The sequence below is a fragment of the Sycon ciliatum genome, chromosome 3 (assembly GCF_964019385.1).
Source record: "Sycon ciliatum chromosome 3, ocSycCili1.1, whole genome shotgun sequence".
NCBI lineage: Eukaryota > Metazoa > Porifera > Calcarea > Leucosolenida > Sycettidae > Sycon > Sycon ciliatum.
Genome location: NC_088645.1, coordinates 19,431,546 through 19,457,993, shown reverse-complemented (window position 1 = coordinate 19,457,993; position 26,448 = coordinate 19,431,546). Strand labels below are relative to the sequence as shown.

At 46.3% G+C, this 26,448-nt stretch overlaps 2 protein-coding genes across 3 annotated transcripts; one reads left to right on the top strand and one right to left on the bottom strand.

Moving 5' to 3' along the window:
* Nucleotides 1–7,177: 7,177 nt before the first annotated feature.
* On the top strand, nucleotides 7,178–10,471 carry LOC135812904 (uncharacterized). Its single transcript, XM_065326122.1, has one exon. It carries the CDS (start codon nucleotides 7,178–7,180, stop codon nucleotides 10,469–10,471), a length of 3,294 nt encoding a protein of 1,097 aa, XP_065182194.1.
* Nucleotides 10,472–12,121: 1,650 nt separating this feature from the next.
* LOC135812541 (uncharacterized) lies at nucleotides 12,122–21,788 on the bottom strand. 2 transcript variants are annotated; one of them, XM_065325872.1, is made up of 5 exons: nucleotides 21,581–21,788; nucleotides 20,741–21,211; nucleotides 18,151–18,282; nucleotides 14,206–14,337; nucleotides 12,122–13,582 (listed from the first exon to the last, which is right to left on the bottom strand). In XM_065325872.1, exons 1-5 carry the CDS (start codon nucleotides 21,627–21,629, stop codon nucleotides 13,323–13,325), a joined length of 1,044 nt encoding a protein of 347 aa, XP_065181944.1. In that variant the 5' UTR covers nucleotides 21,630–21,788; the 3' UTR covers nucleotides 12,122–13,322. The 2 variants fall into 2 exon arrangements, with proteins under 2 accessions (XP_065181944.1, XP_065181943.1); XM_065325871.1 differs by lacking the exons at nucleotides 12,122–13,582; nucleotides 14,206–14,337; nucleotides 18,151–18,282 and adding an exon at nucleotides 18,747–20,001.
* Nucleotides 21,789–26,448: the final 4,660 nt, after the last annotated feature.

Genomic DNA, 26,448 nt, shown 5'->3' with positions numbered 1-26,448 from the left:
GTCGAATGTTTCAGTACTCTGTCAGTTTTGTGCCTAGTTATTGCACTTTCTGACTGTATAAAGTATCATGTTACAGTGATGGAGAGTTACTCTTAACTCGTATCCATATGTCCTTTTCTCTTCTACATTTATTTATGGCTCAACATCCGAGTTTCATATTGCACACCTGATGAGCCGTCACGAACCATACGGCGAAACGTACGTCGTGTGAAACAACTTGTTTTGTAGTCAACTAGTCCATCACAATGTCATGCATGAGGAGTACTGTAGGAGTTTGGCTTTCGGCTTGTACAATTCGTTTTCGCAAAGCTTCCCTTTCTTTACTTATCTTTGATATTTATGACCCACCCAAGTTGGGTGGTGTGCTGCTTTGCTGCTTCGAATTGTAGTTAGACCGCTTTGTCAAATATCGTACTGGTCTCGTCATCGTCCAGTAACAATCGACATTCTTTGTTCCGTTGGGACTGTAGCTTTTGCTCGTTTTCGTTGCGCTTGCCTTCCCCTCTTTGGTCTTTCCATAACCTTGAACCTTCCAAGTTGGAAGGCTGTCGGTTAGCGCTACGGAGATGTGTTGAAGCTAGGTGTCAGGACGTCGAATGTTTCAGTACTCTGTCAGTTTTGTGCCTAGTTATTGCACTTTCTGACTGTATAAAGTATCATGTTACAGTGATGGAGAGTTACTCTTAACTCGTATCCATATGTCCTTTTCTCTTCTACATTTATTTATGGCTCAACATCCGAGTTTCATATTGCACACCTGATGAGCCGTCACGAACCATACGGCGAAACGTACGTCGTGTGAAACAACTTGTTTTGTAGTCAACTAGTCCATCACAATGTCATGCATGAGGAGTACTGTAGGAGTTTGGCTTTCGGCTTGTACAATTCGTTTTCGCAAAGCTTCCCTTTCTTTACTTATCTTTGATATTTATGACCCACCCAAGTTGGGTGGTGTGCTGCTTTGCTGCTTCGAATTGTAGTTAGACCGCTTTGTCAAATATCGTACTGGTCTCGTCATCGTCCAGTAACAATCGACATTCTTTGTTCCGTTGGGACTGTAGCTTTTGCTCGTTTTCGTTGCGCTTGCCTTCCCCTCTTTGGTCTTTCCATAACCTTGAACCTTCCAAGTTGGAAGGCTGTCGGTTAGCGCTACGGAGATGTGTTGAAGCTAGGTGTCAGGACGTCGAATGTTTCAGTACTCTGTCAGTTTTGTGCCTAGTTATTGCACTTTCTGACTGTATAAAGTATCATGTTACAGTGATGGAGAGTTACTCTTAACTCGTATCCATATGTCCTTTTCTCTTCTACATTTATTTATGGCTCAACATCCGAGTTTCATATTGCACACCTGATGAGCCGTCACGAACCATACGGCGAAACGTACGTCGTGTGAAACAACTTGTTTTGTAGTCAACTAGTCCATCACAATGTCATGCATGAGGAGTACTGTAGGAGTTTGGCTTTCGGCTTGTACAATTCGTTTTCGCAAAGCTTCCCTTTCTTTACTTATCTTTGATATTTATGACCCACCCAAGTTGGGTGGTGTGCTGCTTTGCTGCTTCGAATTGTAGTTAGACCGCTTTGTCAAATATCGTACTGGTCTCGTCATCGTCCAGTAACAATCGACATTCTTTGTTCCGTTGGGACTGTAGCTTTTGCTCGTTTTCGTTGCGCTTGCCTTCCCCTCTTTGGTCTTTCCATAACCTTGAACCTTCCAAGTTGGAAGGCTGTCGGTTAGCGCTACGGAGATGTGTTGAAGCTAGGTGTCAGGACGTCGAATGTTTCAGTACTCTGTCAGTTTTGTGCCTAGTTATTGCACTTTCTGACTGTATAAAGTATCATGTTACAGTGATGGAGAGTTACTCTTAACTCGTATCCATATGTCCTTTTCTCTTCTACATTTATTTATGGCTCAACATCCGAGTTTCATTATTAATATTATTATTATTATTATGGACACAAGCACAGACTATTAGTGCAGTATTGCACATGCATGCTTCCCCACCCATGCACAAGCAAACAGAAGCAGTACGTCACAATGTAGGATTCAAACCAGTGCAATGTGAGCGTGATGTTGCACATGTAAAGTGTAGCGGACACGAGAGCTAGTGCAGTCTGTGCAAAGGGTCCGGGTGGCCAACAAATAGAGTCAAACTTCAGAAAGTTGCGACAATATTGCGGGATTCTTAATGGAGAGAAAAGAGGCTTTTGTTAGATGAAGGAGGGCATGTGGTTAATGTTCTAGGTGGAATACAATAGTAAATGTGGTTGAGGTGGAGAGAAGAGTAGGCGTGTGTATGGACTATTGTAGTCGTGTACACTTCCTAAGGTATTGCTAGAACAGCAGGAATCAATAGTTGTTATGAGTGCTGTGGCGAAGGAAAGTGCCAGGCAAATAAAGGTGTTGACAGCTGTTCAGAGGGACAGAGAAAGCGAACTCTCGGAATGCATTCATTACAAAACAATGTGTGAGAGCGGAGCGTGTACAAGTATGCTGTGCATGCAGTGTGTGGTATGTACTAAGGTCAAGAGGTGCAGCGCAGGTCGGTGTAGTGCTAATCAACTGACTGTTGATGTTACAATGTACATGTACATGCATGTAATCTAGTGGAGGTGAAGAGGCGCTACAAATGTATGTGTAAACGTTCAAAAGGACCTACACTGTACATGCGAGGGTCTTTGCATCATTTCTGTGCTCAGCTGTGAATCCTGTGTCAAAAGGTCTACACAGTACATCTTACGAAGGCATGTCTTAGAAAACCTGAACATTCGTGCAAGTCAATCTCTCAGATTTCGCTCAAATTTTGCAGGTAGGTTTGCTTTGGGGTGTAGATCGACGTTCCAAAGCCCGCGCAAAATCTTTTGAAGGGAGCCATGAAAGTGGCATACCCCTCAATATTGGCCCAATATTGGGACGATTTACAGGTCTAAAAACGACCCACGGCACTCCATACGAGAACAAGCTACGGACAAAATTCCATCAAGCCAAAATTATCTTACCGTAGAAGAGTTCTTAGGGCAGCACCACTTAGCCACGCCGACATTCCAGAAGACGAGGGCCATCATCCCTTGATGCCACAAATGATCGTCTTGAAAATAGCCAAATTACAAGCGCTGATGAAACAGCGAGCTACGTCCTCAATTAGCAAACACTATTCACTTTGTTCTGCAGAGCTGGGAATGGTGTTGAAGTCAAAACTGCTGACTAGACGTCGCGGTGGGGCGAGCTTTCCTGCGCAGGTATGAGTTTGGACGTATTTCGGCATGGTCGAGTGGAAAATTTCAAAAACATTTATTTCAAGAAAACCCTAAAAGAATGTTGGGGGACATGTGCTAGGTGCTAGAAGATGTGTTTCACAATCTGCCGGTGTATAGTGTTGGGAAGGCCGTCGTGGCCATGTGTTTTTTATGATGTATTTACTATTTATTCAATATTTCCCTCAGGATGTGAAATATGAAATGTCTCAGAAATTCAGTTTATATTGGAACGCAATTTCGCGTACATGTAGTGATTTAGCCTACAGTTAGTTCACGAGTTATTTAGTAGATTGTTTGTTTCTTGCGTTGCACAGTGCAAGACAAGAATTTGCACAACTGCACAAGAGTATTGACGTTGACTCTCAAAATGATTCTTGGTCGCATTTTGTTTGTTTCTTCTAAGTTTTGACAAAGGGACATGTATTTTCGTTTTGTCTTTTCTCGCAGTGTTTCCTTTCATTTCTAAGCCGCGACGCCGTCGCGTACTGCGGTACGACGGGTCACGTGCTGCCAACCTACTGCATTCTTTATTCACCAGTTTTCACGGCTACACTGCATGTATTGTATAATGACTCATGATTATTTTTTGCTCTGCGCTGAATCCCGTACTAGTGTAGTGTAGGTTTTTTTCAGAGTTGGTTGGCTTTTCGAGGAGGCTCGGCAAGTTCGGTTCTTCGAAAGGAAGAGAAAGAGTTGTCTTTTTGTTGTTTGCGAAATATCTATTTTACTACCACGAAGTGTTCCCGTTGCGTGTGAGAACCTGCATGACAAATTGTTAGCAGAGGATGGTTGTCAAGTAGTGGTTCCTTCACCAAGCGCAGTGTGGTAGTGAGTAGCATTTCGGGTTTTCACTGGACAACATGGATCTTGAGGAGTGCAAGAAAGCGAAGGCCAATGCCAAGTTCCATGTCACACGAAATCGAAACTTGTTGCTCAGCAGGATCTACGAAGAGGATGCGACCTCGAAAGAGATCAAGAGGTTGTTGGATGACGTGACTGACAGTGTTCACAACGCTGTGGATGTGTGTCTTAAACTGGTAACTCGGTACGCAGAATTAGGACTACCCACAGAAAAAGTGCACGAGGAGATAGAGGTCATCAACGTCGACTACAGCGATGCTGTCAGCAAGACCAGCGACGTGCTGGCAGAAATCAGCAAGAGGCCAAGTCGAGCCAGAACGGGTGAAAGTTCGCCAGCTTCCATCACAAAAGCCAAGAACATAAGATTGGTAAAGGCAATGTTGACGCAGAGCTTGGAGAATCCCAGAGCAAGTGGGAGGATGTTGACACCGCCACACTCTCCTAGCAAGGCCCTTGAGGAAAACAGAACATGTGTGCTGAGAAGAGTCTCAGTCGTTTTGCGAATGTGTCTGCATCCAGTGTCAGCCAGAGTGCGACTGTTGAGGGGACTACCCAGCCGCCTGCCGTTTTCTCGGGAGCACCTCTGGGAGCAAATGCATCGGCACTCCCCCTGGGAACTCCAAGTGGTGACCATCGTGATAGACAGGACGAACCGCCTGGGGCTGACATGACAAGCGTCAGTGACAGCCAGCCAATTGTGTCGTCGTCAAGTGCAACCATGGCAACCAATGTGAGTACAGACAAGTCACGCACAATCAAGGTGTCCTTTCCGGTCTCTTTGTCGTCTGCACCTACGTTACCGTTTACGGCGGAGCTCTTGTCAAAACTTCACCCGGTTGCCATGGCAACCACCAAAACCATGGCAACACCGCTGAACATTGGTCATCAGTCTGCAGGGAGTAACCAACCAAGTGGCATTGCTCAGTCTGGCATGCAGCAAGCACCGGTATATACGGCAGCTTCGGCAAGAAACGTAATCACTGCCCCTAACCGTAGTTCAAGTGGGGTCAGCGTACCACCCAGAGCATTGTCGGCCACGACCATACTCGTGCATTCAGCCCAGACGCAACCAACTCCTGCAGTGCAGCCTCCTCGTGGGACGCAACCAACTCCAGCTGTGCAGCCTCGTGCAGTTGCAAGTCATACTCTCTCGGCTTCTACACCTGCATTTGTGCCGGGATCAGGAAATTTGTATGTTCCACCGCCGACCCATTCTGGACATCCATTCTCATTTGGAACACCACCGGGTTTCTTGTCGGCACCCGACTTCCCGAAGCACGTCTTGCCGAATCAGTCTGGAATAATGTCTACCCCACCAGCGACCCAACCGGTCATGCAACAAATACCAGTTGGTCAGCCAGGTCACGCGTCAAACCGTGAAGATTATGGTCTTGTGCAGCCGAGCAGTCTTCCAGTTGCCATGACATCGCCGAGTGGTCTACCTGTGCAAGCGAGTAGTTCTGGTAGAATCGAATTGTACCGACATTTAGAGAAAGTGTCAATTCCAACGTTCAAGGGCGACAAGCGGCAATATGAGACGTGGAAGGCGGCGTTTGAGATGTGCATTGGCTGCGCTAACATTCCGGATGGGCTGAAGTTATTGCAGCTTCGAAAATATCTCGCGGGCGATGCACTACGGTCTATCGACACTCTTGGCTACTCGGCCGAGGCGTATGAGGCAGCACGACGTAGGCTGGAACGCAAGTTCGGTGGTCAGCGACGTCTAGTTGCAGTGCATCTAGAAGCCCTTGAGAAGTTCCCAGCGATGAGATCTGCAAACGCCCAGGAGTTGGAGCGTTTTGCGGAGCTACTCGATGTCGCTGTGGTGAATTTGAAGGCGAGTGGTCAGACACAGGAGTTGGCTAACGGGACATTTTATGTCCGGCTAACACAGAAGCTGGGGGTGTCTCTTCTGCTGAGCTACCAGAAGTGGATACATCAGACAAGCACCTCTCAATCTGTCGAAGCGCTTCTGCAATGGGTGGAGCTGGAAAGCGAGTTCCAAGTACGAGCCCAGGAGACGATCCAAGGTATCTCCACGGCAACTCCAGTAGGGTCCACTCAAACAGCAAAGAGTCACCCCCTGAAGGGCCAGGCCAGTCATGGTGGAGTAAAGCATCAGGCATTCTTCGCTGACAAGCCCAAGAAGGCCCAGAGCAGCAGCAGTTGCCCGATCTGCACGAAGATCCATCCCGTTTGGAAATGCCTAGAGTATCGGAAGCTGTCAATTGCAGAGCGTTTGCAGAAGGCCCGGACGCTCAAGCTTTGCTACCGTTGCCTAAACTCTGCTCATTTGGGAAATAACTGTCGCAGGTTGCAGCCCTGTGGTGCAGATGGTTGTACAGAGACCCACAACGCGTTGCTGCACGGAAAGTCTAGTACTACTACAGACTCGAATGGAGCCTCACAGAAGCCAGTGCTCCAGGCTAGCGCCTCCACGGAGGGGGGTGACACCAGTTCCATGGCCACTCATATGAGTAGTGTCGGCGTTAGAGCTGTCGCACTGCGAACCGTTCCCGTCATACTTCGCCACGGCGACAAGAATGTCACGGTCAACGCGCTGCTTGACGACGGCAGCACGCAGTCTTACCTTAATTGCGACGTTGCGGCACAGCTAGAGCTTAGCGTTCCCACACAAGAAGTGTCAGTGAGCACGCTGAACGGCCGCATCGAGACCCTAGAGACCATGCCAGTCGACTGCCACATCGAGAGTCTGGATGGCAGATTTATCACACAGTTCTCTGCTCTGACTGCCAAGAATGTCACCGGTAACCTTACACCTCATGATTGGTCGGTAGATCAGACACGGTATCCGCACCTCAACGGCATTGAGTTTCCGCAATGCCAGAAGAAGCGAGTAGAGGCGCTGATCGGCCTTGACCACGCTAGTCTCCACAGGTGCATGGAGGAAGTCTATGGTGAGGCTCATGAGCCATTCGCACGCAGAACGCCACTCGGGTGGACATGCGTTGGCAGGAGCACCAGACCGTAACAGACGACAAATTTCACCCGCACATACTTCGGAAAGGACGTCGACCTGAATGCACTGGTGAGAAGGATGTGGGAGGTGGAGGAACTTCCCCAGTCGTACAAATTCTGTGCAGATGATCAAGCCGTTTTTGATCAGACGGTCCAGTCGATGACCTACAAGAACGGAAGATACCAGGTTTCGGAGCCGTGGATCAAGAGACCACCTCCGGACAACTACAGTCGAGAAACTGCAATGAAGCGGCTCATCGCAGCAGAGAGACGCCTGGAGAAGGAGCCAGACGTCGCTGAGGAATACCGAACCGTGATTCGCCGTCACTTAGAACAAGGGTATATCAGCAAGATCAGCAACGCAAGTGATGGCGACGGCTGGTATCTGCCGCACTTTGCTGTTGTACGACCTGGGGCTACATCCACAAAGGTGCGTGTGGTCTTTGATGCAGCAGCAAAGACGAAAGGCAAGTGTCTGAATGACTACATCAGCACTGGGCCCAAACTACAACGGGACCTCACCGACGTTCTCCTGAGGTTTCGGCGACACCCAAATGCACTGGTAGCCGACGTGGCAGAGATGTATCTACAAATCGAGTTGGAAGAGGATGACCGACAGTTCCATCGATTTCTTTGGCGAGAAGATACGGAGGACCAACCGGCCGTTTACCAGTACAATAGAGTGGTGTTCGGGATCAATGCATCTCCATTCTTAGCTCAACTGGTCTCGCAAGAGCATGCGCGGCGGAACCAGGAGGAGTTTCCTATGGCAGCAGAAACCGTGTTGAAGTCCACGTACATGGACGATTCAATGGACTCGACAAAGTCAACAGAGCTAGCGATTCAGCTGTACCACGAGCTTACGGCGCTGTGGGGTCTCGCTGGAATGCATGTGCGAAAATGGATTTCCAACAATGTTGAGGTGCTCGCCGAAGTCCCCGAGGAGGACCGAGCCAAGGAAGTGGACCTCGCTAGTGGAATCCTGCCGACGACCAAGACTCTCGGAGTTAAGTGGCGAGCAGAGGAAGACGAGTTCCTGATTCATGTCAAGCCGCCATTAGACATTGTCACCAAGAGAGCGTTCTTGAAGAACCTAGCCACATTGTTTGATCCGATCGGATTCGTACTGCCATTCACCATAGTTGGTCGGATGTTGTTCCAGAAGATGTGGCTAGCAGGTGCTGACTGGGACGACTCTCTGCCGCCAGAGCTAGGCGCAGAGGCGCAAAAGTGGTGTGCCGACATGGATGCACTCCAGGATGTCCGAGTTCACCGGTGTCTTCAACGCGATGAAGAGGTGGTGGAGACTAAGCGACATGTATTCTGCGATGCCTCGCAAGATGCATATGGAGCAGTCGCTTATCTCTGTCATGTGTACCAGGATGGTACGAGGTCCAGTCGATTCGTCATGGCTCGAGCCAAAGTGGCACCGTTATCAGCTGTTAGCATCCCCCGACTCGAGCTAATGGGAGCAGTCATCGGATGTCGTCTTGGTGTGTCCGTAGCCAAGACACTCGCCATCGCAATGGAGAATGTCGTGTTCTGGAGTGACAGCATGGATGTCCTGTGGTGGATAAGGAACAGCAGCCGGGTCTTCAAGCCATTCGTGGCCAACCGCGTCGGTGGGATCCAGGCTTCTTCCTCGCCTAGTCAGTGGTTCTACGTTCCGACGGCGGTGAATCCAGCTGACATCCTGTCACGAGGAACATCAAGCGCTACTATCGCGATGAATGTGCTGTGGTGGAACGGTCCGTCATATCTCGTTCAGAGCATCGAAGAACGGCCACAGCAGCCCGAGAGATTCAACGTTCCAGCTGCACCAGAGGTCCGCACGAAAGCCAAACCACCCGAAGAAGGTCAGCAACACCACCAAGTGACATGTGTGTCTTTCCTCTCGATGAGCGAGTGGGTTCTGGCGCCTGAACGATTCTCTTCGCTTCAGCGGCTGGTCCGCTTGACGGCGTGGGTGCTGCGCTTTTCTTCAAACTGCCGAATCCCAGCCACGCAGAGACAGTATGGTCAGCTGACGGTCGAGGAGGTCGAGAACAGCCTCCAGGCCATTATTCGGTCAAGCCAGAAGGACGCCTTTGCTGAATATTCGTCACTGCAGAAGGGCAAACCATTACCGGCAACCAGTCCACTGAGCAGCCTGACCCCGTTCTTGGATGAAGTTGGTGTGATGAGAATGACAGGACGGCTCCAAGAGGCACAGTATCTCAGTCAAGACGCCAAGCACCCGATCATCTTGCCGCGGTCTTGCTGGATAACACAGCTAGTGATCAGAGACCAGCATGAGGCAGACCATCACGTCGCAGGTACAGCTCACACTATGGCAGTCCTCATGAGGAAATATTGGATCGTGGCGATTCGAGAAGCCATCCGGGAGTACGAACGTTCCTGTGTGAAATGTCAATTTCGTAAAGCACAACCAGCCACGCAGATCATGGCACCATTGCCCAAGATCCGGTTGAAGGAGCCTCTCCACGCTTTCAGTCGCGTGGCCGTAGACTTTGCTGGACCATTCGCAACAGTACAGGGTCTAGGGCAACGACGAGCTAAGCGGTACTTGTGCGTCTTCACCTGCTGTCTTTGTCGTGCTGTGCATCTGGAAATGGCCACAGGTTTGGATACCGACAGCTTTCTGAACGCCTTTCAACGAATGTGCAACCGCCGTGGTGTTCCTGCTGAAGTGCTCTCGGACAATGGAACGAACTTCGTCGGGGCTAATCGTGAGCTATCGGAGATTTTCACCGAGCAGGAGCAACACGTCCTGGAGCACAGCGCTACCATGAAGAGGATCAAGTGGCATTTCATCCCTGCCCAGACACCACACTTTGGAGGCGTTCACGAAAGTATGGTAAAAGCAGCAAAGAAGGCTATTTACCATGTTCTACAGCAGGCATCAATCACCGATGAGGAGCTGCGAACAGCATGCTGCAGCGCAGAGGCGCTACTCAACTCTCGTCCAATTGTTCCTCCCTCTAGTGACAGCCGCGACGACTTGCCACTCACACCGAATCACTTCCTGGTTGGACGCATTGAGCACTATCATCCTGCCGTCGAGTCACCGTGTCTTCGGCGCCGCTGGCAACACGTCCAAATGCTTGTATCCCATGTCTGGCGAAGGTGGATGCAGGAGTGGATACCAGCCCTGAATCGTCGCTCCAAGTGGTGGAAAGAGTACCCGGATCTCAGTGTCGGTGACATCGTCCTCGTTGTGTCAGCTGATACCCCCCGTGGCAGGTGGCCTCTTGGACGGGTGTTGGAGGTCTACCCTGGTTCTGACGGCAGAGTGCGTGTCGCTAAGCTCCAGGTCGGAGGCAAGCAGGTAACCAGGTCAGTTGTACGGCTATGTCCGGTTGTGAAAGGCTGACAGTCCGTACGCACGTTTTAGATGGACTTATCGCAATTTTTAGTCAGTTCGATCTCTTTTCTTATTTTACTCATTCTTTGATAAGGATGTATCAAGGGGGTATGTTGGGAAGGCCGTCGTGGCCATGTGTTTTTTTATGATGTATTTACTATTTTAATAATGCAATGAATATAACTAAATGCGCACTCATATCACAACCATGGGGACGAATCATGTATTCCAGAACGTTTTCTTGTCACAATTATCAATGGAATTCGTGACTAAAGAGAATGATGAAACTACAATAGGATTTATACACTTGCAGTTACCTGTGCAAATTGTTCCTAGGTTTGTGCTATTTTTCTTACTATGCTTGTATCCTCGCTGTTCCACTGCAAGTGTATACATCCTATTGTAGTTTCATCATTCTCTTTAGTCACGAATTCCATTGATAATTGTGACAAGAAAACGTTCTGGAATACATGATTCGTCCCCATGGTTGTGATATGAGTGCGCATTTAGTTATATTCATTGCATTATTAAGATTATTGTCTCCACGTCGCCTTTTTACATATTTACTATTTATTCAATATTTCCCTCAGGATGTGAAATATGAAATGTCTCAGAAATTCAGTTTATTTAGGAACGCAATTTCGCGTACATGTAGTGATTTAGCCTACAGTTAGTTCACGAGTTATTTAGTAGGTTGTTTGTTTCTTGCGTTGCACAGTGCAAGACAAGAATTTGCACAACTGCACAAGAGTATTGACGTTGACTCTCAAAATGATTCTTGGTCGCATTTTGTTTGTTTCTTCTAAGTTTTGACAAAGGGACATGTATTTTCGTTTTGTCTTTTCTCGCAGTGTTTCCTTTCATTTCTAAGCCGCGACGCCGTCGCGTACTGCGGTACGACGGGTCACGTGCTGCCAACCTACTGCATTCTTTATTCACCAGTTTTCACGGCTACACTGCATGTATTGTATAATGACTCATGATTATTTTTTGCTCTGCGCTGAATCCCGTACTAGTGTAGTGTAGGTTTTTTTCAGAGTTGGTTGGCTTTTCGAGGAGGCCCGGCAAGTTCGGTTCTTCGAAAGGAAGAGAAAGAGTTGTCTTTTTGTTGTTTGCGAAATATCTATTTTACTACCACGAAGTGTTCCCGTTGCGTGTGAGAACCTGCATGACATATAGTGTTTGCTTAGTGAGGACGAAGCTCGCTGTGTTATCAGCGCTTGTAATTTGGCAATCTTCAAGACGATCATTTCTGGCGTCGAGGGATGATGGTCCTCGGCTTCTGGGATGCTGACGTGGCTAAGCAGTGCTACTCCAAGAACTCCACTAAGGTGATGTAATGTTGGCTTGATGGAGTTTTGTTGGTAGCTTGTTCTTGTACGCTGTGGCGTGGTTCGTTTGTTGTCTCATGAATCATGTGATTTTTCCACAATTGTGAGGGGTATCCCAATTTCAAAGTTCGCTTCAGAAACTTTTCCGCGGGCTTTGCATAGTCGATCTACACCCCAAAGGAAACTTTCCTGCAACATTTGAGCGAAATCTGAGAGATCGACTTGCACAAATGTTCTGGTTTTTTCAGACATGCTCTCTTAATTAAGTTAAAGAAGCAAGGTGTCAAAAGATGTTTGCTCAACACACAGAACTCATTCTTGCGATGGTACCCGAGGGGAGTGCCAGAACATCATTCTTTCTGATGGAAAGCAGACTAAAGTGAAGTTGAAACTTCAAAATTCGATACAGTTGAGCGCTTGTGTGGACGAGGAGCTATTACGGGTAGGGGTGGATTCAACCAAGAATAGAAGAGCACAGCAAGCATGATATAAGAGAGATGAAAAAATGAGGCAAGAAGGTCAGTAAGCCCTTGAAGCAATAGCACCCTGATGACCACAAGATATCGTGGAAATTCATATCGCTGCAAATCCTTTGTGAATATTACCTGCTAAAATAGCCCGAAAGGAGGCGTGAACTACCTTTATAAAATGAACACACTTCAAATAATATCAAATACATATACATGTATACTGTATTAACATTATCTAAAAGGGAGACCAGACCGAATAAAAACAATTAAAAACGAAGGCGTCGTGCAGGCTGTTAAAAACGTATTGATTTCATGTTTCGAACCTGGTCACACTCAAAACATTGTTTTATTGTTTAACTAAATACACAACTTACTGGCAGGCACATGAGGCTAGCATGGGGTGAGATGGTGCTGGTGGGGCTTGCCATGCTCAACCGACCAGAGGTCTCGGCATCTTCACATGGCAGGCGCACCAAATTCGGGAGGAAGCATCAGCATGAGGGGATAAAAGCACGGGGGAAAATGGAAGATTTAGAATGAAAGAGAGGATCTAATTTTGGAACACAGCAGAAAATAGCGAATAATCAAACAGATAATAGGAGTGAAAGGAGAGTGTCAAATGAAGGGTGCAATAGGGTAGCTCAGTGGAGATTGGCTACTCAGGATTGGCGACAATTAGGCTTTGGGTGGCCGAAGCAGGAGCATAATCCCGGAGGAGGCTACATACCATGTGTTTTAGAGCTAGACTAGTTCGGCTAGCTAAAACCGACAAGACCCAACGCTCAGAGTGACATACATGTATGTTGTTTTGTATGCATGTTGCATAATGTTAAGATCTACAAAATTATGAGAAAACATGCCGAATAGAAGGGTGAGAATGATTGTTGGGAAGTATGAATAGTTTTCAAAAAGAACTTTGAAGTATGAAAAATATTCATACTTTACAAGCATAGTTACAATACACATGCACATGTACAATGTACACCAAACGTCACTATGCTATCAGTGCACGTGAAGATCCATGTAGAGCTTCTGCTTCTGAGCAATGATGCATAGAGATTACTGTATAGTATCATACAGAGAAGGATCTTGTCGAACTCCAGACGTCGTTGTCCCATAGGCGTCATTCCCTGTTAGGGATAGGGCGTTACTGCCAGCTGTTCCCACCGTGTTCTGTAAAGCAGCAGTTTGAACTCTCATGTGGGCTGCTTTCGTATATTTTCTCTTCAGCTGAGCTATCAGAATTGAGATCGTGAGCCCAGAGACGACTACCACAAGACTGATGGAGATGGCGAAGGTCACAATGGAGACGAATCCACCTTTAATTAATTGATCATTTGTGTCAAAGTTGGTTGCGTTTGAGTGACGGGTTCGTGAATATACACGCAAAGCAAAGACAGGAGAAAATTACAGTGCGCACATTGACTTGAACAGGAGGCGTGGAGACAAGAATCCAAGTGTAATGGTAGAGAAAGTGTGCATGCAGTCACACCATGGCATGATTTTGATGTTCTTGTGTCATGGTATGCCTGTGTGTACACCTCTTTTTAGCGTTACACACATAGAATATCAATAGTGACGGGGAAAGCAGGTAGTGAACTAGGCACAAATGGAACAAGGTGTAATCCGATATTCGAAACCCTTCTACAAATCTGGGGGAATTGAGTTCACAACTTCTTCCGAAATACCCCACGGTCTGAAACGATGAACATACACGGCCCCTATTGCAACATCTGCTAATCACAGCCCAATACATCGAAATGTCACTATGCATTACTTTAATAAAAGATCAGGGCACCCCGTCTTGGGGACTGTCCTAGTAAATTTGAATAGAATTCTCTTCGCATCGGCCTATGTTTTCACTGAGTCTTGGGATGTTGCAATAAATTATTAGTTAAATAGTTCATGCATTTGTGAATAGGGACTTGTCGAAATTACTCACCGTCACATTGCGACCCAGCATATCCAGGAAGACAGGGACAATGGTATGAGCCGTTCAAATTCTGGCATTGTCTGTTGTCACTATTGACCATTTCGTTGCAGTTGTGTTTGCCATTTTGACATTCATCAATGTCTAGATGCCCATTAGATTAAAACCCGTTGCAATGTGTTCGGTACACATGTCCGCATGCCCCACCAAGCACAAATGTCAACATGAGCAGGCATAACACACAGAATCAGACGAACACACCGCTGAACCTTTACTAGTAAAATGTCATCGTATGGAGACCCTGGCCTTTTCTCAATGTGACACGGACAGATGTGCATACATGCAGACAGACAAACGGCAGGAAACACAGACAGACAAAGAGACACATACACTCAAATCATCAACACTGCTAGAACAAAGTAGTATCAAAAAGTATTCTTTTTCGACCAAAGAGTGGTATATTTGATTAATAAAGATAGAAATAATATACCACTCTTTTGAACTTAGATGTTGCGACTTCGGCGGTAATAGTCATGAAGTTGTCTTTGGTCTAAAAAGAATACTTTTTGATATTACAATGAGAGTGGATAATCAACGGCTTGTCCACCATCTCTTTGACTGCTCAATGTGTAGTGCAGGCATGCTTTCTGCCCATCTGGTTACTTTGAATCAAGGTGTTTAGGTCGGTGAGAAACTTTGGCCGATCTCGAAATGAAACTTCTGGCCGATATTCAACTTTGGCAGATTGGAGTTTGCAAAAAGACATCGATCGGAAGCTGGTGCTCTCAAATGTAGCAATGGCTCAATTATGCATCATTTGCCTCTATGACATACTTTGGACTGACATTTACTTTGGCCCGTTGGTACCAAACGGCAAAATCAGCGGAATTAAATCGCCAGCGAACATCAGTTGATTTAGAGTAATACTTTCTTGGAAGCAGCGATTAGGACACACTCCAGTATATTTTGCCTTCCTTCAAAGTGGCAATGTGAAACGTGAGAATTCCATTTACATTGTCTTCTTCACCTTCCTTTCAGAGTGTATCTCGCTCACGAGGATGCATTTTTCTGATCTTTGGTGTTGTCAATGCAATTCTACGTGTCATCCTTGTATAGCGCAGGATTATTTTACGAAATATGATATGCCAGATACAGTAAACCATAAAATGGCAACGACACCGCTAATGACAGCCAAGGCCGCCACCAAAATCAGAATAATCCATGTGAATATGCAGTGCCTAAAGGTGGAGGTGAGGGAGCAGCAGGGCTGGAACAACCAATAAAAAGAAAGGACGTGAAAGGATGCACGTTGTTGCTTGGAGTTGAAGAGTTGTTCGCCGCACTGGGCATTCATGTCGCCGCGAAGATCCTAGTTGTAGCATCATTGCGGTGGGCCACACGTTCCACTCCATTGTCACCGATGCGGACTGTTCTGAAAAGCTCTGCACCCCGCAAGGTCCCGCTGGACCTGTGACCTTGACCTAACCTGATCCTGTGACTCCTGCGGACGTCCGACGTCTCCTTGACAATTTGTATGCGCGTAAAGCCACAGGTTGTGACGGCAAACCGGGCTCTCTGCTACAGCATTGTGCTGACTTGTTGGCATATTCTCTTGCTGTGCTTTTCTGCAACTCGCTGAGGACTGGAACCATTCCATCTGGATTTATATTGGCGTCTGTTGTGCCACTGAACAAGGCCCCAACTCCTAACCAACTATAGACCTGTATCCTTTATCGCAATAGTACCAAGTTGCTGAAGAGAATAGTACAACACCAGCTTTTTCGTCATTTGGACTTGAGCAAGGCACTACCCAAAACACAATTTGCTCTCCGCAAGAAATGTTCTACGGAAAATGCTGATGTACAATCTACGAGAGACAGTGGCAAGATCACAAGGCTGTGCCAACTAGAAAATTCGAAGGCTTTAGTGATGAAGGGCGCCACTACAATTTGATCCGAGACCTTGCTGTTGTAATTTCTGGAATTGCCCTCAATGTGGTCGACGACTACTTGTCCGGCCGCTAGCAGCAGATCTTCCTCTCCCCTTCAATCAGCTCTGCTCTGGCTTGCACCAGCGGGATGCCCACCGGTCCTGTTCTATAGTCTGGCCTCTTCAGTATATAGACACGAGATGTCGGTTTCCTTGCATGTGCCAAGTGTACAATTTCCAGATGATATAGCCATGTACGACCCCCAGATCTCAGCGGCTGAAGCGTCCAGAACCCTCACCACAGCAGAAACTGCTCTGGCCGATTGGCCGAAGTCTCGAGGCCTCATCTTGAACGCCGACAAGACGAAGGTTCTGACTATCAATCCACACAATAATGTACCGGAGATAACAGTCAAAAGCGGCGAGTGTCTCCTCCCTTCAGCATCTTCTGCGCGCTACCTCGGCGTTCACCTTGCCAATTGCCTAAATTGGGACACCCATGTTAACTATGACTGTGGTCACCAAGGTTGCCAAGACAATTGGTGCCCTGTGGCGCCCTTGCCGATGCCTATCAAGACGCTCTCGTCAGGTGTCTGCGAAGGTGGTCATTATGACCGACCTGTTTTATGGCTATTATCAACCGCAATGCGAGAGGATCAGGTGGAAGGACTACAAACCGCACGAAACAGTGCCATTCGCTGTATCGAAGGCAAAACGCCTCGGACAGCCATGCAGTCGCTGATCACTACTCCCTGCTCACTTCCTGTACCCTGTCAGTCTGCTATAGCGGCAGAAATATTAATGACCATCTGGCGATGAGTTCACACCCGCACGAGCCCTGCGCTCGCCCAGCTTCTGACTCCGCACAAGGCACCCCTGCCTTCCCATCAGCAGTCAAATGGCCTACAAAGCCAGGCAAACCGTATCCCCGCCGGTTAGCTGAGATTTTCTGTTGCTAGTGCTCTGCTGTGGATCGCTCTATCTCTGGTGAGGTCGGCACAATTACCCTGCTACCTGAGTTGAAACATGCACGTGTACCACACGCCTGTAGGGGGCAGTTCGAGATACTGCTGATCGCTCTGCTCTCCTTCCCCGAGCAGTTCAGTAATACTCACATAGTATCACAGATACATCGTATTCTTCCGCCACCCCCCACCCCCCCCCCCACCCCCTCCCCCGTGTACTCGAGATTATGAGTTTCCTAATCTCTTGCTATGTGCTTCCAGTGACTTTACTAAGTTCTTCCATATCAACTTCAAGGCTAATCATTTTCAATCATTTTACTGGGTCGTCATTCCGTTTGAATGTGCGAAGCAAAATAAAAAAAAACAATCAACCAACCGCACCGGAAATGGAGCGGCGGTAATCTTAGGATGGTGAAATGCAACAACTGGCAGCATTCCCGGAGCACAAAGTTCAATCAAATGCAACTGAAGAGGCGTGAATTTCATCCACAAACTGAATATCAATAAGCGATTGGTTCCAGTTTGAATGGTTGCAGGGGACCAAAACAAAATCGCCTCGATCGTCCTGCCCTTCCTTTTCTTCACCGCACCATTTCTGTTTCAAAAAAAAAAACTCATTAAAGATAAAAAGAGAAGGATAAAATGGCACCAGTTATGAATAACTGTCCACTAACGTCACCAGATCTTTATAGCTCGTGCGACAAGAAGGGATGACGCTGTCAAACAGTACTGAGACATTCAACAACCTGACTCCTAACTCTAACACTTATCTTCTGGCAGACTCAAATCGATAACCTTTCAACTTGGAAGGCTGAGTTTACGAAAGGTCCAAGACTGGAAGGACAGCTCAACGAAGAAGAGTCCAGGCAAAGGCCCGAAGCAACGAAGAATTTTCTATCCCGTCAACTTAAGAAAAATTTCTACAAAGATTGCTGCAAGTTGCACGATGATGACAAAACTGAGTTAACAAGACAATTTGAAATACAGGGCTCACTACAACTCGACGACGCAAATGATGAATCGGTTAAATTGGCGGAAGAAATCTGAAGATCATGCAGCTTACCTATGCATGTAGAACCTGTAAATCCGTCCAGGCATCGGCAGTAATACGACCCCACAGTATTCACACATTTTCTGTTTCCAGGATTAGCCATTCCACGACAGGCATACGCGCCATTGGCACATTCGTTTATATCTGAATGAAAAGCATCGTAAAGTACCAGTATGTTGGATTTTTGAAATCTATTACTGACAGTGTAGAAGATAGTAAAGAACTGGGTAACTAAATCTTTAAGGTTGCGCATGACATCTATTCAAAAATGGGATTCGTCATGACGATATATTTCAATTAAATTAATTAAACAGATAATAGGAGTGAAAGTAGAGTGTCAAATGAAGGGTGCAATAGGGTAGCGCAGTGGAGATTTGCTACTCAGGATTGGGGTCAATTAGACTTTGGGTGGGAGAAGCAGGAGCATAATCCCGGAGGAGGCTACATACCATGTATTTTAGAGCTACACTAGTTCGGCTAGCTAAAAGTATTGGGCTTCACCGACAAAACCCTACGCTCAGAGTGACATACATGTATGTTTGAGATCTACAAAATGATGAGAAAACATGCCGAATAGAAGGGTGAGAATGATTGTTGGGAAGTATGAATAGTTTTCAAAACGAACTTTGAAGGATGAAGAATATTCATACTAGATGTTAGGATCAGTGTCTGTATCAGGCTGGTCAGCCCCTTGATTGGAGACTGTGTCCTGTGGGTTCATGTAATCGCCCTGACTATCCTTCAACACTTTGAATACCCGATATGGCAGAGGCTTTGGAACCTGAGATGGAGACACACATCTTTGGGTGTCTGATTCGACCGGCATCGATGTGGCTGCAAGGGATAGGCGAGATGACTGCGGGTTGGTGCTGGTAATGGTGGTGGTGGTGGTTGTGGTATCGCGGCATACTACTGGTGTTGCGTCACTCAGACCACAGCGTTGTTCGCGCTCCACATCATCTTGATCGATAGACTTCTCCAGGTTTTGTACGTCGGATTGTGCGGACTTCGATAAGACGCTAAGTGATGTTACATCCGTAGCACGACATATAGGGTCGATGTAAATTGAAGTGCGGGGTGCTTCGTTAGGCTTAGAAGCCGTGCACTGCTCTGCCTTTTCGTAAAGTCTGCAAACATCTGTCGTATTCCCCTTGTGAGGAACTGAGTAGCAGACAGTCAGAGCTGACCTTTCTTCACATCCGGCTGCCTGTGTTTCGTTGTTTGCCGGATTTGACTGGACGTCCTGCGCTGGTTGATCAAACATTGACTGGACACTAGCGTATGGCTCACCAGCATCTTTCTGCCTCGTTTCCGTATTCACATAACTCATCGGAGCAGCACCATCACAGGTAGCGTACATGAACGACTCATTATCTGTAACACGGTCATTACGAGCACCAGGAGGTGTCTGGGGACGGTTGGTTGGATTGCCGTAACCAGGTCCAACAGACGAATACAGCCCGGGATCCCTCAGTTCGGCCGCAGGACTCTGGTAAACGCGGTCAGTACCATCGTGATTCTGGTAAAACTGATTTCTCGGCTCTGGCAGATTTTTGGGGCCGGTTGTTCTACGAACAGCAATAATCCACGGATGACTGCTCTTAGAGAGAAAGATTCCTGACCTTACTAATAACAGCAGAATAAAAACGCCTAGCAGAACAGCCAGTAAAACCAAGGGAATAACAATGCTGGTAACTAAACTCAATCCACTTGAGTCACTGTCAATCTTTGCAATCTTGCTTGTTGACTCCACTAAGGGAGCGGTCGTAAATGAAGTTTGTATTGTTGAGGCACGGCTAGAAGGTACATTTGTCGTTATTGCAGTATTGGTGACCGAGCTGGGTGAAACAAACGTTGGAACAACTGCAGAGAACAAACACCCAGCATTATGAAGAGACGGAGTGTTTAAACAAATTGTATGAGGCGACTGCAAAATAATTGACTTCAAAAGCTTTGTTTCCACACAAATTTCTTTTAAAAAGCAGTCATCGCAAAGGTACTTTTCTAGACAGCGTTGCTTGCACCTGGTGTGCTGAATACGTCAATGAGAATGATAACCAGACTCTTTCTCATGTTTCCATGGCCATATAGAGGCAGTTGGTGTCCATCGTGGAAACAGGCAACATATTCTTTCCACGATATTCTTGAGCAGGTCTGAGGTGAAAAGCAGTGATGCAACAACAGATGTTTTCTGGAATAAATATGTCATGGAATATTGCTTTGGCGAACAAACGAATATACGGTATTCTTGTGAAGTGGCTCAGTCACTTCAATCAGTCAAACCCAACAGTCATGTCCTCCACAGAAAACCTGGATAGTAAATATTCACTGGTGAAAGAGAAAATCTGGCCAAAGAACAAGCTTCACAGCTCTAAGAACATATTTCGTCTCTCTTATCGTAAGCACTACAGAGGATTCATGGTGGGAGCTGCATAATACAGCGACGCAACACAAATGTTCGAGTGACAGAGTACTCCAATGCTACTGGCTGCATTCGAATTTTCTTTTTGGTGTAGGTATCCTAGAATATTCCGAATATGCGAATATACCTTTGCATCACTGGTAAAAAGGAGTTGGGAAACACCATATTTCAAAGCCTTACCGTGTCCAAAGATGACCAGTCCTTTTACTCTATTGTGGTCGACTGGGTACAATTGACAATGAGATATCCCTGGGGAAATCGTGATCAGTAACTTGCTGGTGTTAGATCTCTTCATGAAACTGTGAAGCGATTGAGAAGCAGATTTCGTCAGGCTAACGTTTCTAGAATGCCAGTGAGTTGTCAGTGGATCTGGAAATTGAATTATTTCAAGAACTCTGTTATCACTTCCGTAACTCACTGATACAGAGCATGTTCCGTAGTACCGAAGAGAAATCGCTTCGAAGGATATATCGCATGGTGATTTGAAAATGAACAGTTTCTTGTAAAGGATTCCATCATCAACCCTGAGTCTTAGAGACTCAGGGTCAGTCGCTGGCTGGACGTATACAGTATTGCCATAGACATGTATTTTTCCATCTTCTGGTTGGCAGTTTTGTAATATTGCACCAAGCGATCCAGACAAACACAGATCTGCAACCAACATACAATAATGCAAAGGAGCGAGTCAGAAGCACAAGCGTTAGAGACGAATCTAGCGCTGTCATATACTATGGACCAAAATTCACAAGACATATTCAGAATATTAGTTGATTCAGAAGAGTCGAAGTTTTTTTCGTGTCCTTATTTTGCCATCTGACTATTTCAGTTCCACTGGTGATCATCTTGCTCAACTCCGAGATCCCAGAAATCTTTGGAGGGCGATTTTGTCTTTCCCTTGCATTTGTGAGGCACGCTAAGCACTGCTTCCATAATGTGCATCCATACGTTCATACGTATCATCTTTTCTGGCGGCCAAAAAAGAAGACTAGAATTACTTCCAGAAGTACATACATGACTTACTGATAGTGATAAGCAGGGCGCTGGTGCCGTGAAGGACCCTGGCGATCATGGTTCTCTCTAAGCGCTCTTTGGTATCGATCTCAATCCAATCTACATATAGGGTAAAGCCTGCGACACTCACCCTGAACTCTTTATTGTAATATTATTGCTACCGTCCAACAAAGTAAAATGAACATATCAAGCCTTCTTCATGCAGAGCAATGCTAGAACGGCAGGGGACAGGTATATTTCTACAAATGTGTCTAAATCTAATCCCTAGTCCAAGAACTGAAGCAACACCATTGGCTTGAAGAGACCAACGTAGCAGAAAGCACCATCTGTGTGTTTAAAATCCGCAGGGCTGGTATCTTTCGGCTCACCACTCGCATTGTATTGCGACACGCTTCCCTGTGATTGTTGGCTAAAATTCACAAGTGTACTAGCGGCTAGGAGTACTAGTATCTCATGCGGGTCTAGCAGGAGTTCTCCTAGAGTCATTTACGGAGGAAGCGTTGATTTGCGCATGTTTTGGAAGCCCTTGCCACGTAAGGCACACTTCTGCCTCGCGATTTGATGTTTCAAGAAGTAGAGGATTAATAACTAGGTGTTACTCTGAGTATTACACATTTGACGATCATCAGACAACGGTAATCATGGTAATGAGATAAATCTTTTTTGCGGTTTAAAGATATATGACTCAGTGAGCCGTCAGGTCTTGTTGACGGATCACGATCCCTGTGACCAATGGAACAGTCCGAAATCCCTGAAGGGCAATCATAACGTGCCACACCAGTTTGAATCCCAATGACCAGTCACAAACAACCGCGACTTTTTCTGTGAACGGTCACAGCATCCACGTCAAAATGCTATTAGCACCATATCCCTCACACACTCATACTCAGCCCAAGGCAACAAGGAATTGTTTTGGAGATAGTGTGCTGCTTCGAGTAACTGGTCTTGTAATGCAGGAGCTCGAAGAGCTGGAAAGCAATGCCAGGCCACTGGCAGCAACTGGCTCGTGAGGAGCCGCAATAAACCCACATTGTGCTACAATGGGGTAGCAAGGCAAAGCCAATGCAATTGGCAACAAGTGGCTCTCTCTTTCTCTCCTTCTCTTTCTCTCTTTCTCTCTCTCTGTCTCTCTCTCTCTCTCTCTCTCTGTCTCTCTCTCTCTCTCTCTCTCTCTCTCTCTCTCTCTCTCTCTCTCTCTCTCTCTCTCTCTCTCTCTCTCTCTGTCTCTCTGACTCTCTCTCTGACTCTCTCTCTGTCTCTCTCTCTTTCCCTCTCTTCGTCGCTGTCTGTCACAGCCCAAAACGGGTGCATGTGCTAATGTCCTGCTGAAGTGCATTACTAGCATGATTCTCTTGTAGCAAGCTGCTGCGCGCGCGTGTGTGTGTGTGTGCGTGTGTGTGTGCATGCTTATATGTGTGTGTGCATGCGTGTGTGTCCGTGTTTGTACCAATGCTCTGTTCGCCGTGATAATGTTCATGTCCGCAGCCAGTGTTTGCTGGCAACAAAGGCTTCCTTTATGTACACATGCATGCTCATACAAGTTGGGATGCTTTACTGCTTTCGTGTCACGGAAAACAGTAAAGCATCCCAAATAGTATGAGAATACACTTGTAGGAAAAGGAAGCAATTTCATGTCTTTCTTCTGGTCAATTTGTCATCTCGATGGTGTTATAATTACGAGTACCGAGTATACATGTACATGTACTCATAAGTTGAGGGAATGGAAAGGGGAAAGTCTAAAGAAAAAATTGACTGTCACCACCAAAATTACACATGTACATGTAGAATATTACCCTAAGAAAGTATGCTCATTGCGAAGTTGTCCTTCTTTTGACTCGAACTATTGCTCGTGTAGATGTATATATCAGTGGGTTCAATTGGTGGCGAGAGATAGAGGTCAGCGTAAATTTTTTGGGGTGGAATTGGGCACGAAATCTACGCTGAGTACTTTTTGACGACGAATTGTGTTGTGTTGGTCTTGAGACCTCTGGCAAGAAAGCAAGAAAGCGAAGAAAAGAATTATCGCTTGGAGCTTTTCTCGAAACTGTGGGCAGTCAATGCTTCCACACACCGAAACATTGCCTCTGATCAAGACTCTATCGCCAGGGAAGCCGTTGTTGGCGAGAAATATAGCAGTTTTTGCCCAAACCGTATTGAGCTAGCTAAGTAGTTTCAAATTTCCCAGGCGTGTGTTTGTAGTACATGTGGTCTTGTTCTCTTCTCTACAACATGTACCTGGTTCAGGCATGACTGTGTATGTGTGACCGTGGTATGAGGGGGGGGGGGCATTCTGCTACATAGTAAAGTTCCCGGGTGTGCAAACACTGCATAGTAAAGTTCCCCGGGGGTCCAATCACTATACTCCGGTGCATAGTACTTTTCCCCCGGGGGCCAAGCGCTAAGGGGGGGGGGGGGGGAGTAGTGCTATGTGACACCGGCAATGGATCATGTGTGAGCGACCAGAGGCGTACATCACATGTCCTGTACCACTATAACCACACACAAACGTCCAGGAGAATTTCACGTACCGGTGGATCTATCATGCTGCCGGGATCCCTCATATATCTCATACTGTGGTACGTAACCTTCGGAGAATTGCAAAGACCTAAACACGGCAAGCAAATCGGGGACATTAGGTGCAAGACCCGTTGTTCTAGTTGTTTAGACTGCACTGTGTTCTTGAAAATACTGAGCCTCCACATGGTACCTGTTAAAGACATGTGGCATCCGTTGATCTCGTTTAAGTAGCAGTAGTAGGCATGCACTGCATTACGTTTCGATGACAGTTTCGAAAGCTGATGAATGGGTTTATCATTTGGCTTCCTGTGTGGGTATTGTTTCTGTGGATTGGTTCGGAGCAATGTTCAGATGGTCCAGGCACCTGGCCAATTAATAATGGCAGTCCAAGCTAGTTGAATATCTGGATCACTTTTTCTCTCCTGGTCTACACTCCATCCGCTTGCATCCATAACAATGCAAACGCGTTGTCCCTTGCACACTGTGACAGGCACATGACTTCTGCATGCTGGGAGAGCATACAGTGGCAGGACGAGTATTCCCCTGAAGTTGCAACATGATCTGAGCATAATCGTAGGACATCAAGTCTTGACACTACTTGTGACATGATCAATTCTGGTTTGCTCTAATGCAGACTAGCAATAAGAGGAATTTGTCAGATACTACTAACCATGAGGTGCTGAGACGATATGCTATAAATGCCAAATAATCTGTCATCTGCTTGCACCAACTTGGCTGTCCTCCTGACAAGTGAAAACTGCCGGCGTCTTCAGGGCCATAAACACCTTCATTGATCAATTCTGCTATGCTCTAATGCAGACTAGCAATAAGAGGCACTTGTCAGATACTAGTAACCATGAGGTGCTGAGACGATATGCTATAAATGCCAAATAATCTGTCATCTGCCTGCTCCAACTTGGCTGTCCTCCTGACAAGTTAAAACTCCTGGCGTCTTCAGGGCCATAAACACCATCATTGGCATTAATCCAACGCCTCCCTTGCTCCTCATCTCTGCAGCATGTAACAAGAGGTCTGGCACATCGAAAAACTAAAATACTTGGAGCTCTTAGTTAAAGCTACATTTTCAGAGTCAGGAAGTTTCAAATGGCAGGAAACTCAGCTTCTCTTCACCATCGGCATCACGAGCAATGACCATTATCAGCCAGCAATGTTACTAGAGCAAAGACGCTGGATTGAACAGAAAGCTTTTCATGCAGCAACGTTTCTTTCTCAGCAAGAACAAATACTACAGTACTCGTGGTCAAATCTCAGCAACGTTTCTTTCTCTACAAAAACAAATAATAATAATAAAGGAAAGATTAATAGCATAAGTGAAGCGGACATTACAAAATGATGAATGAGAATACATGTATCTAAGATGGTTGCTCCTAATCGATTTTCTTGAGACTATCATCAGGGAAAATCGTCTCACAATAGAGGCTATACGGAGAAACAAACTACTTATAGGTTATCGGATAGTGGAAAGTATACAAGGTGAGGTGTGAAAAAAACTAAAGTGGGAGAGAAGACGAAAGAAATTAGAAGAAAAGATGTGAGAGTGTTCTGACGGTGTGAGCTACTACAAAAGGTGAGTGAAATGAAGGCGTGGAAGCAGGTGAATGTGATAGAGTGAAGAACTGTGAGGTGTAGGTGTATGCGAATGAATACGTGTGTGAATGCTAGGTGAAGAGTCTCAGTTTTGTGACATTTTCTTTCTGAATGCATAGATTTGGATTGTGTTTACGGATGAAAACAGCTTCTACTTGAAGTAATACCTTAAGTTCACGAAATCTACGAGCACGACACAAAACAGTGAAGCATGAATCATCATATCGTCAGGTTTTGACATGTTCCTTTCTTCTCAGTATTCTCGCTCGCATAGTACTCCACTTCTACGATAATATTGCCTATGCTGTTGCTCATTAGGATTTTGGAAAATTCTATCCTTCGCTTTCATATAACTGGGCCAGGAACCCGTTTGAACTTGCGAAGTAAAATAAAATCAATCAATCAAAATCATACACTGAGCGGCATTGGCTACTAGACAAGAGGTGTTTCTTAATTGCTGACCCTTTCGTAGTGGTCTCACCTTCAGTCGATTAGGAACAACCATCTTAGATACATGTATTCTCATTCATCATTTTGTAATGTCCGCTTTACTTATACTATTAATCGCATTAATAAAGTTACTGTCTCCTCGTCGCCTTTTCATTTAATAAAGGAACGGAACAAAAAAGGAGCAACACCAGGGATTTGTCCGTACCTGGTTCCAGATTCCAGTACAAAGGCCACTGTCAAGTGTCCCACTGAGATGCGGTCGCTTGTCCAGACCGCTGGGACGCGGACACCTGCGAAGAGCA

Coding starts and splice junctions, on each gene's coding strand:
- LOC135812904 (XM_065326122.1), top strand. CDS start 7,178: ATGTGGGAGGTGGAGGAACTTCCCCAGTCGTACAAATTCTGTGCAGAT.
- LOC135812541 (XM_065325871.1), bottom strand. CDS start 21,629: ATGATCGCCAGGGTCCTTCACGGCACCAGCGCCCTGCTTATCACTATC. Junction 21,212..21,580: donor CGCCCTGCTTATCACTATCA/GTAAGTCATGTA, acceptor TGTTGGTTGCAG/ATCTGTGTTTGTCTGGATCG. Junction 20,002..20,740: donor ACTGGTCATCTTTGGACACG/GTAAGGCTTTGA, acceptor TGTTCTCTGCAG/TTGTTCCAACGTTTGTTTCA.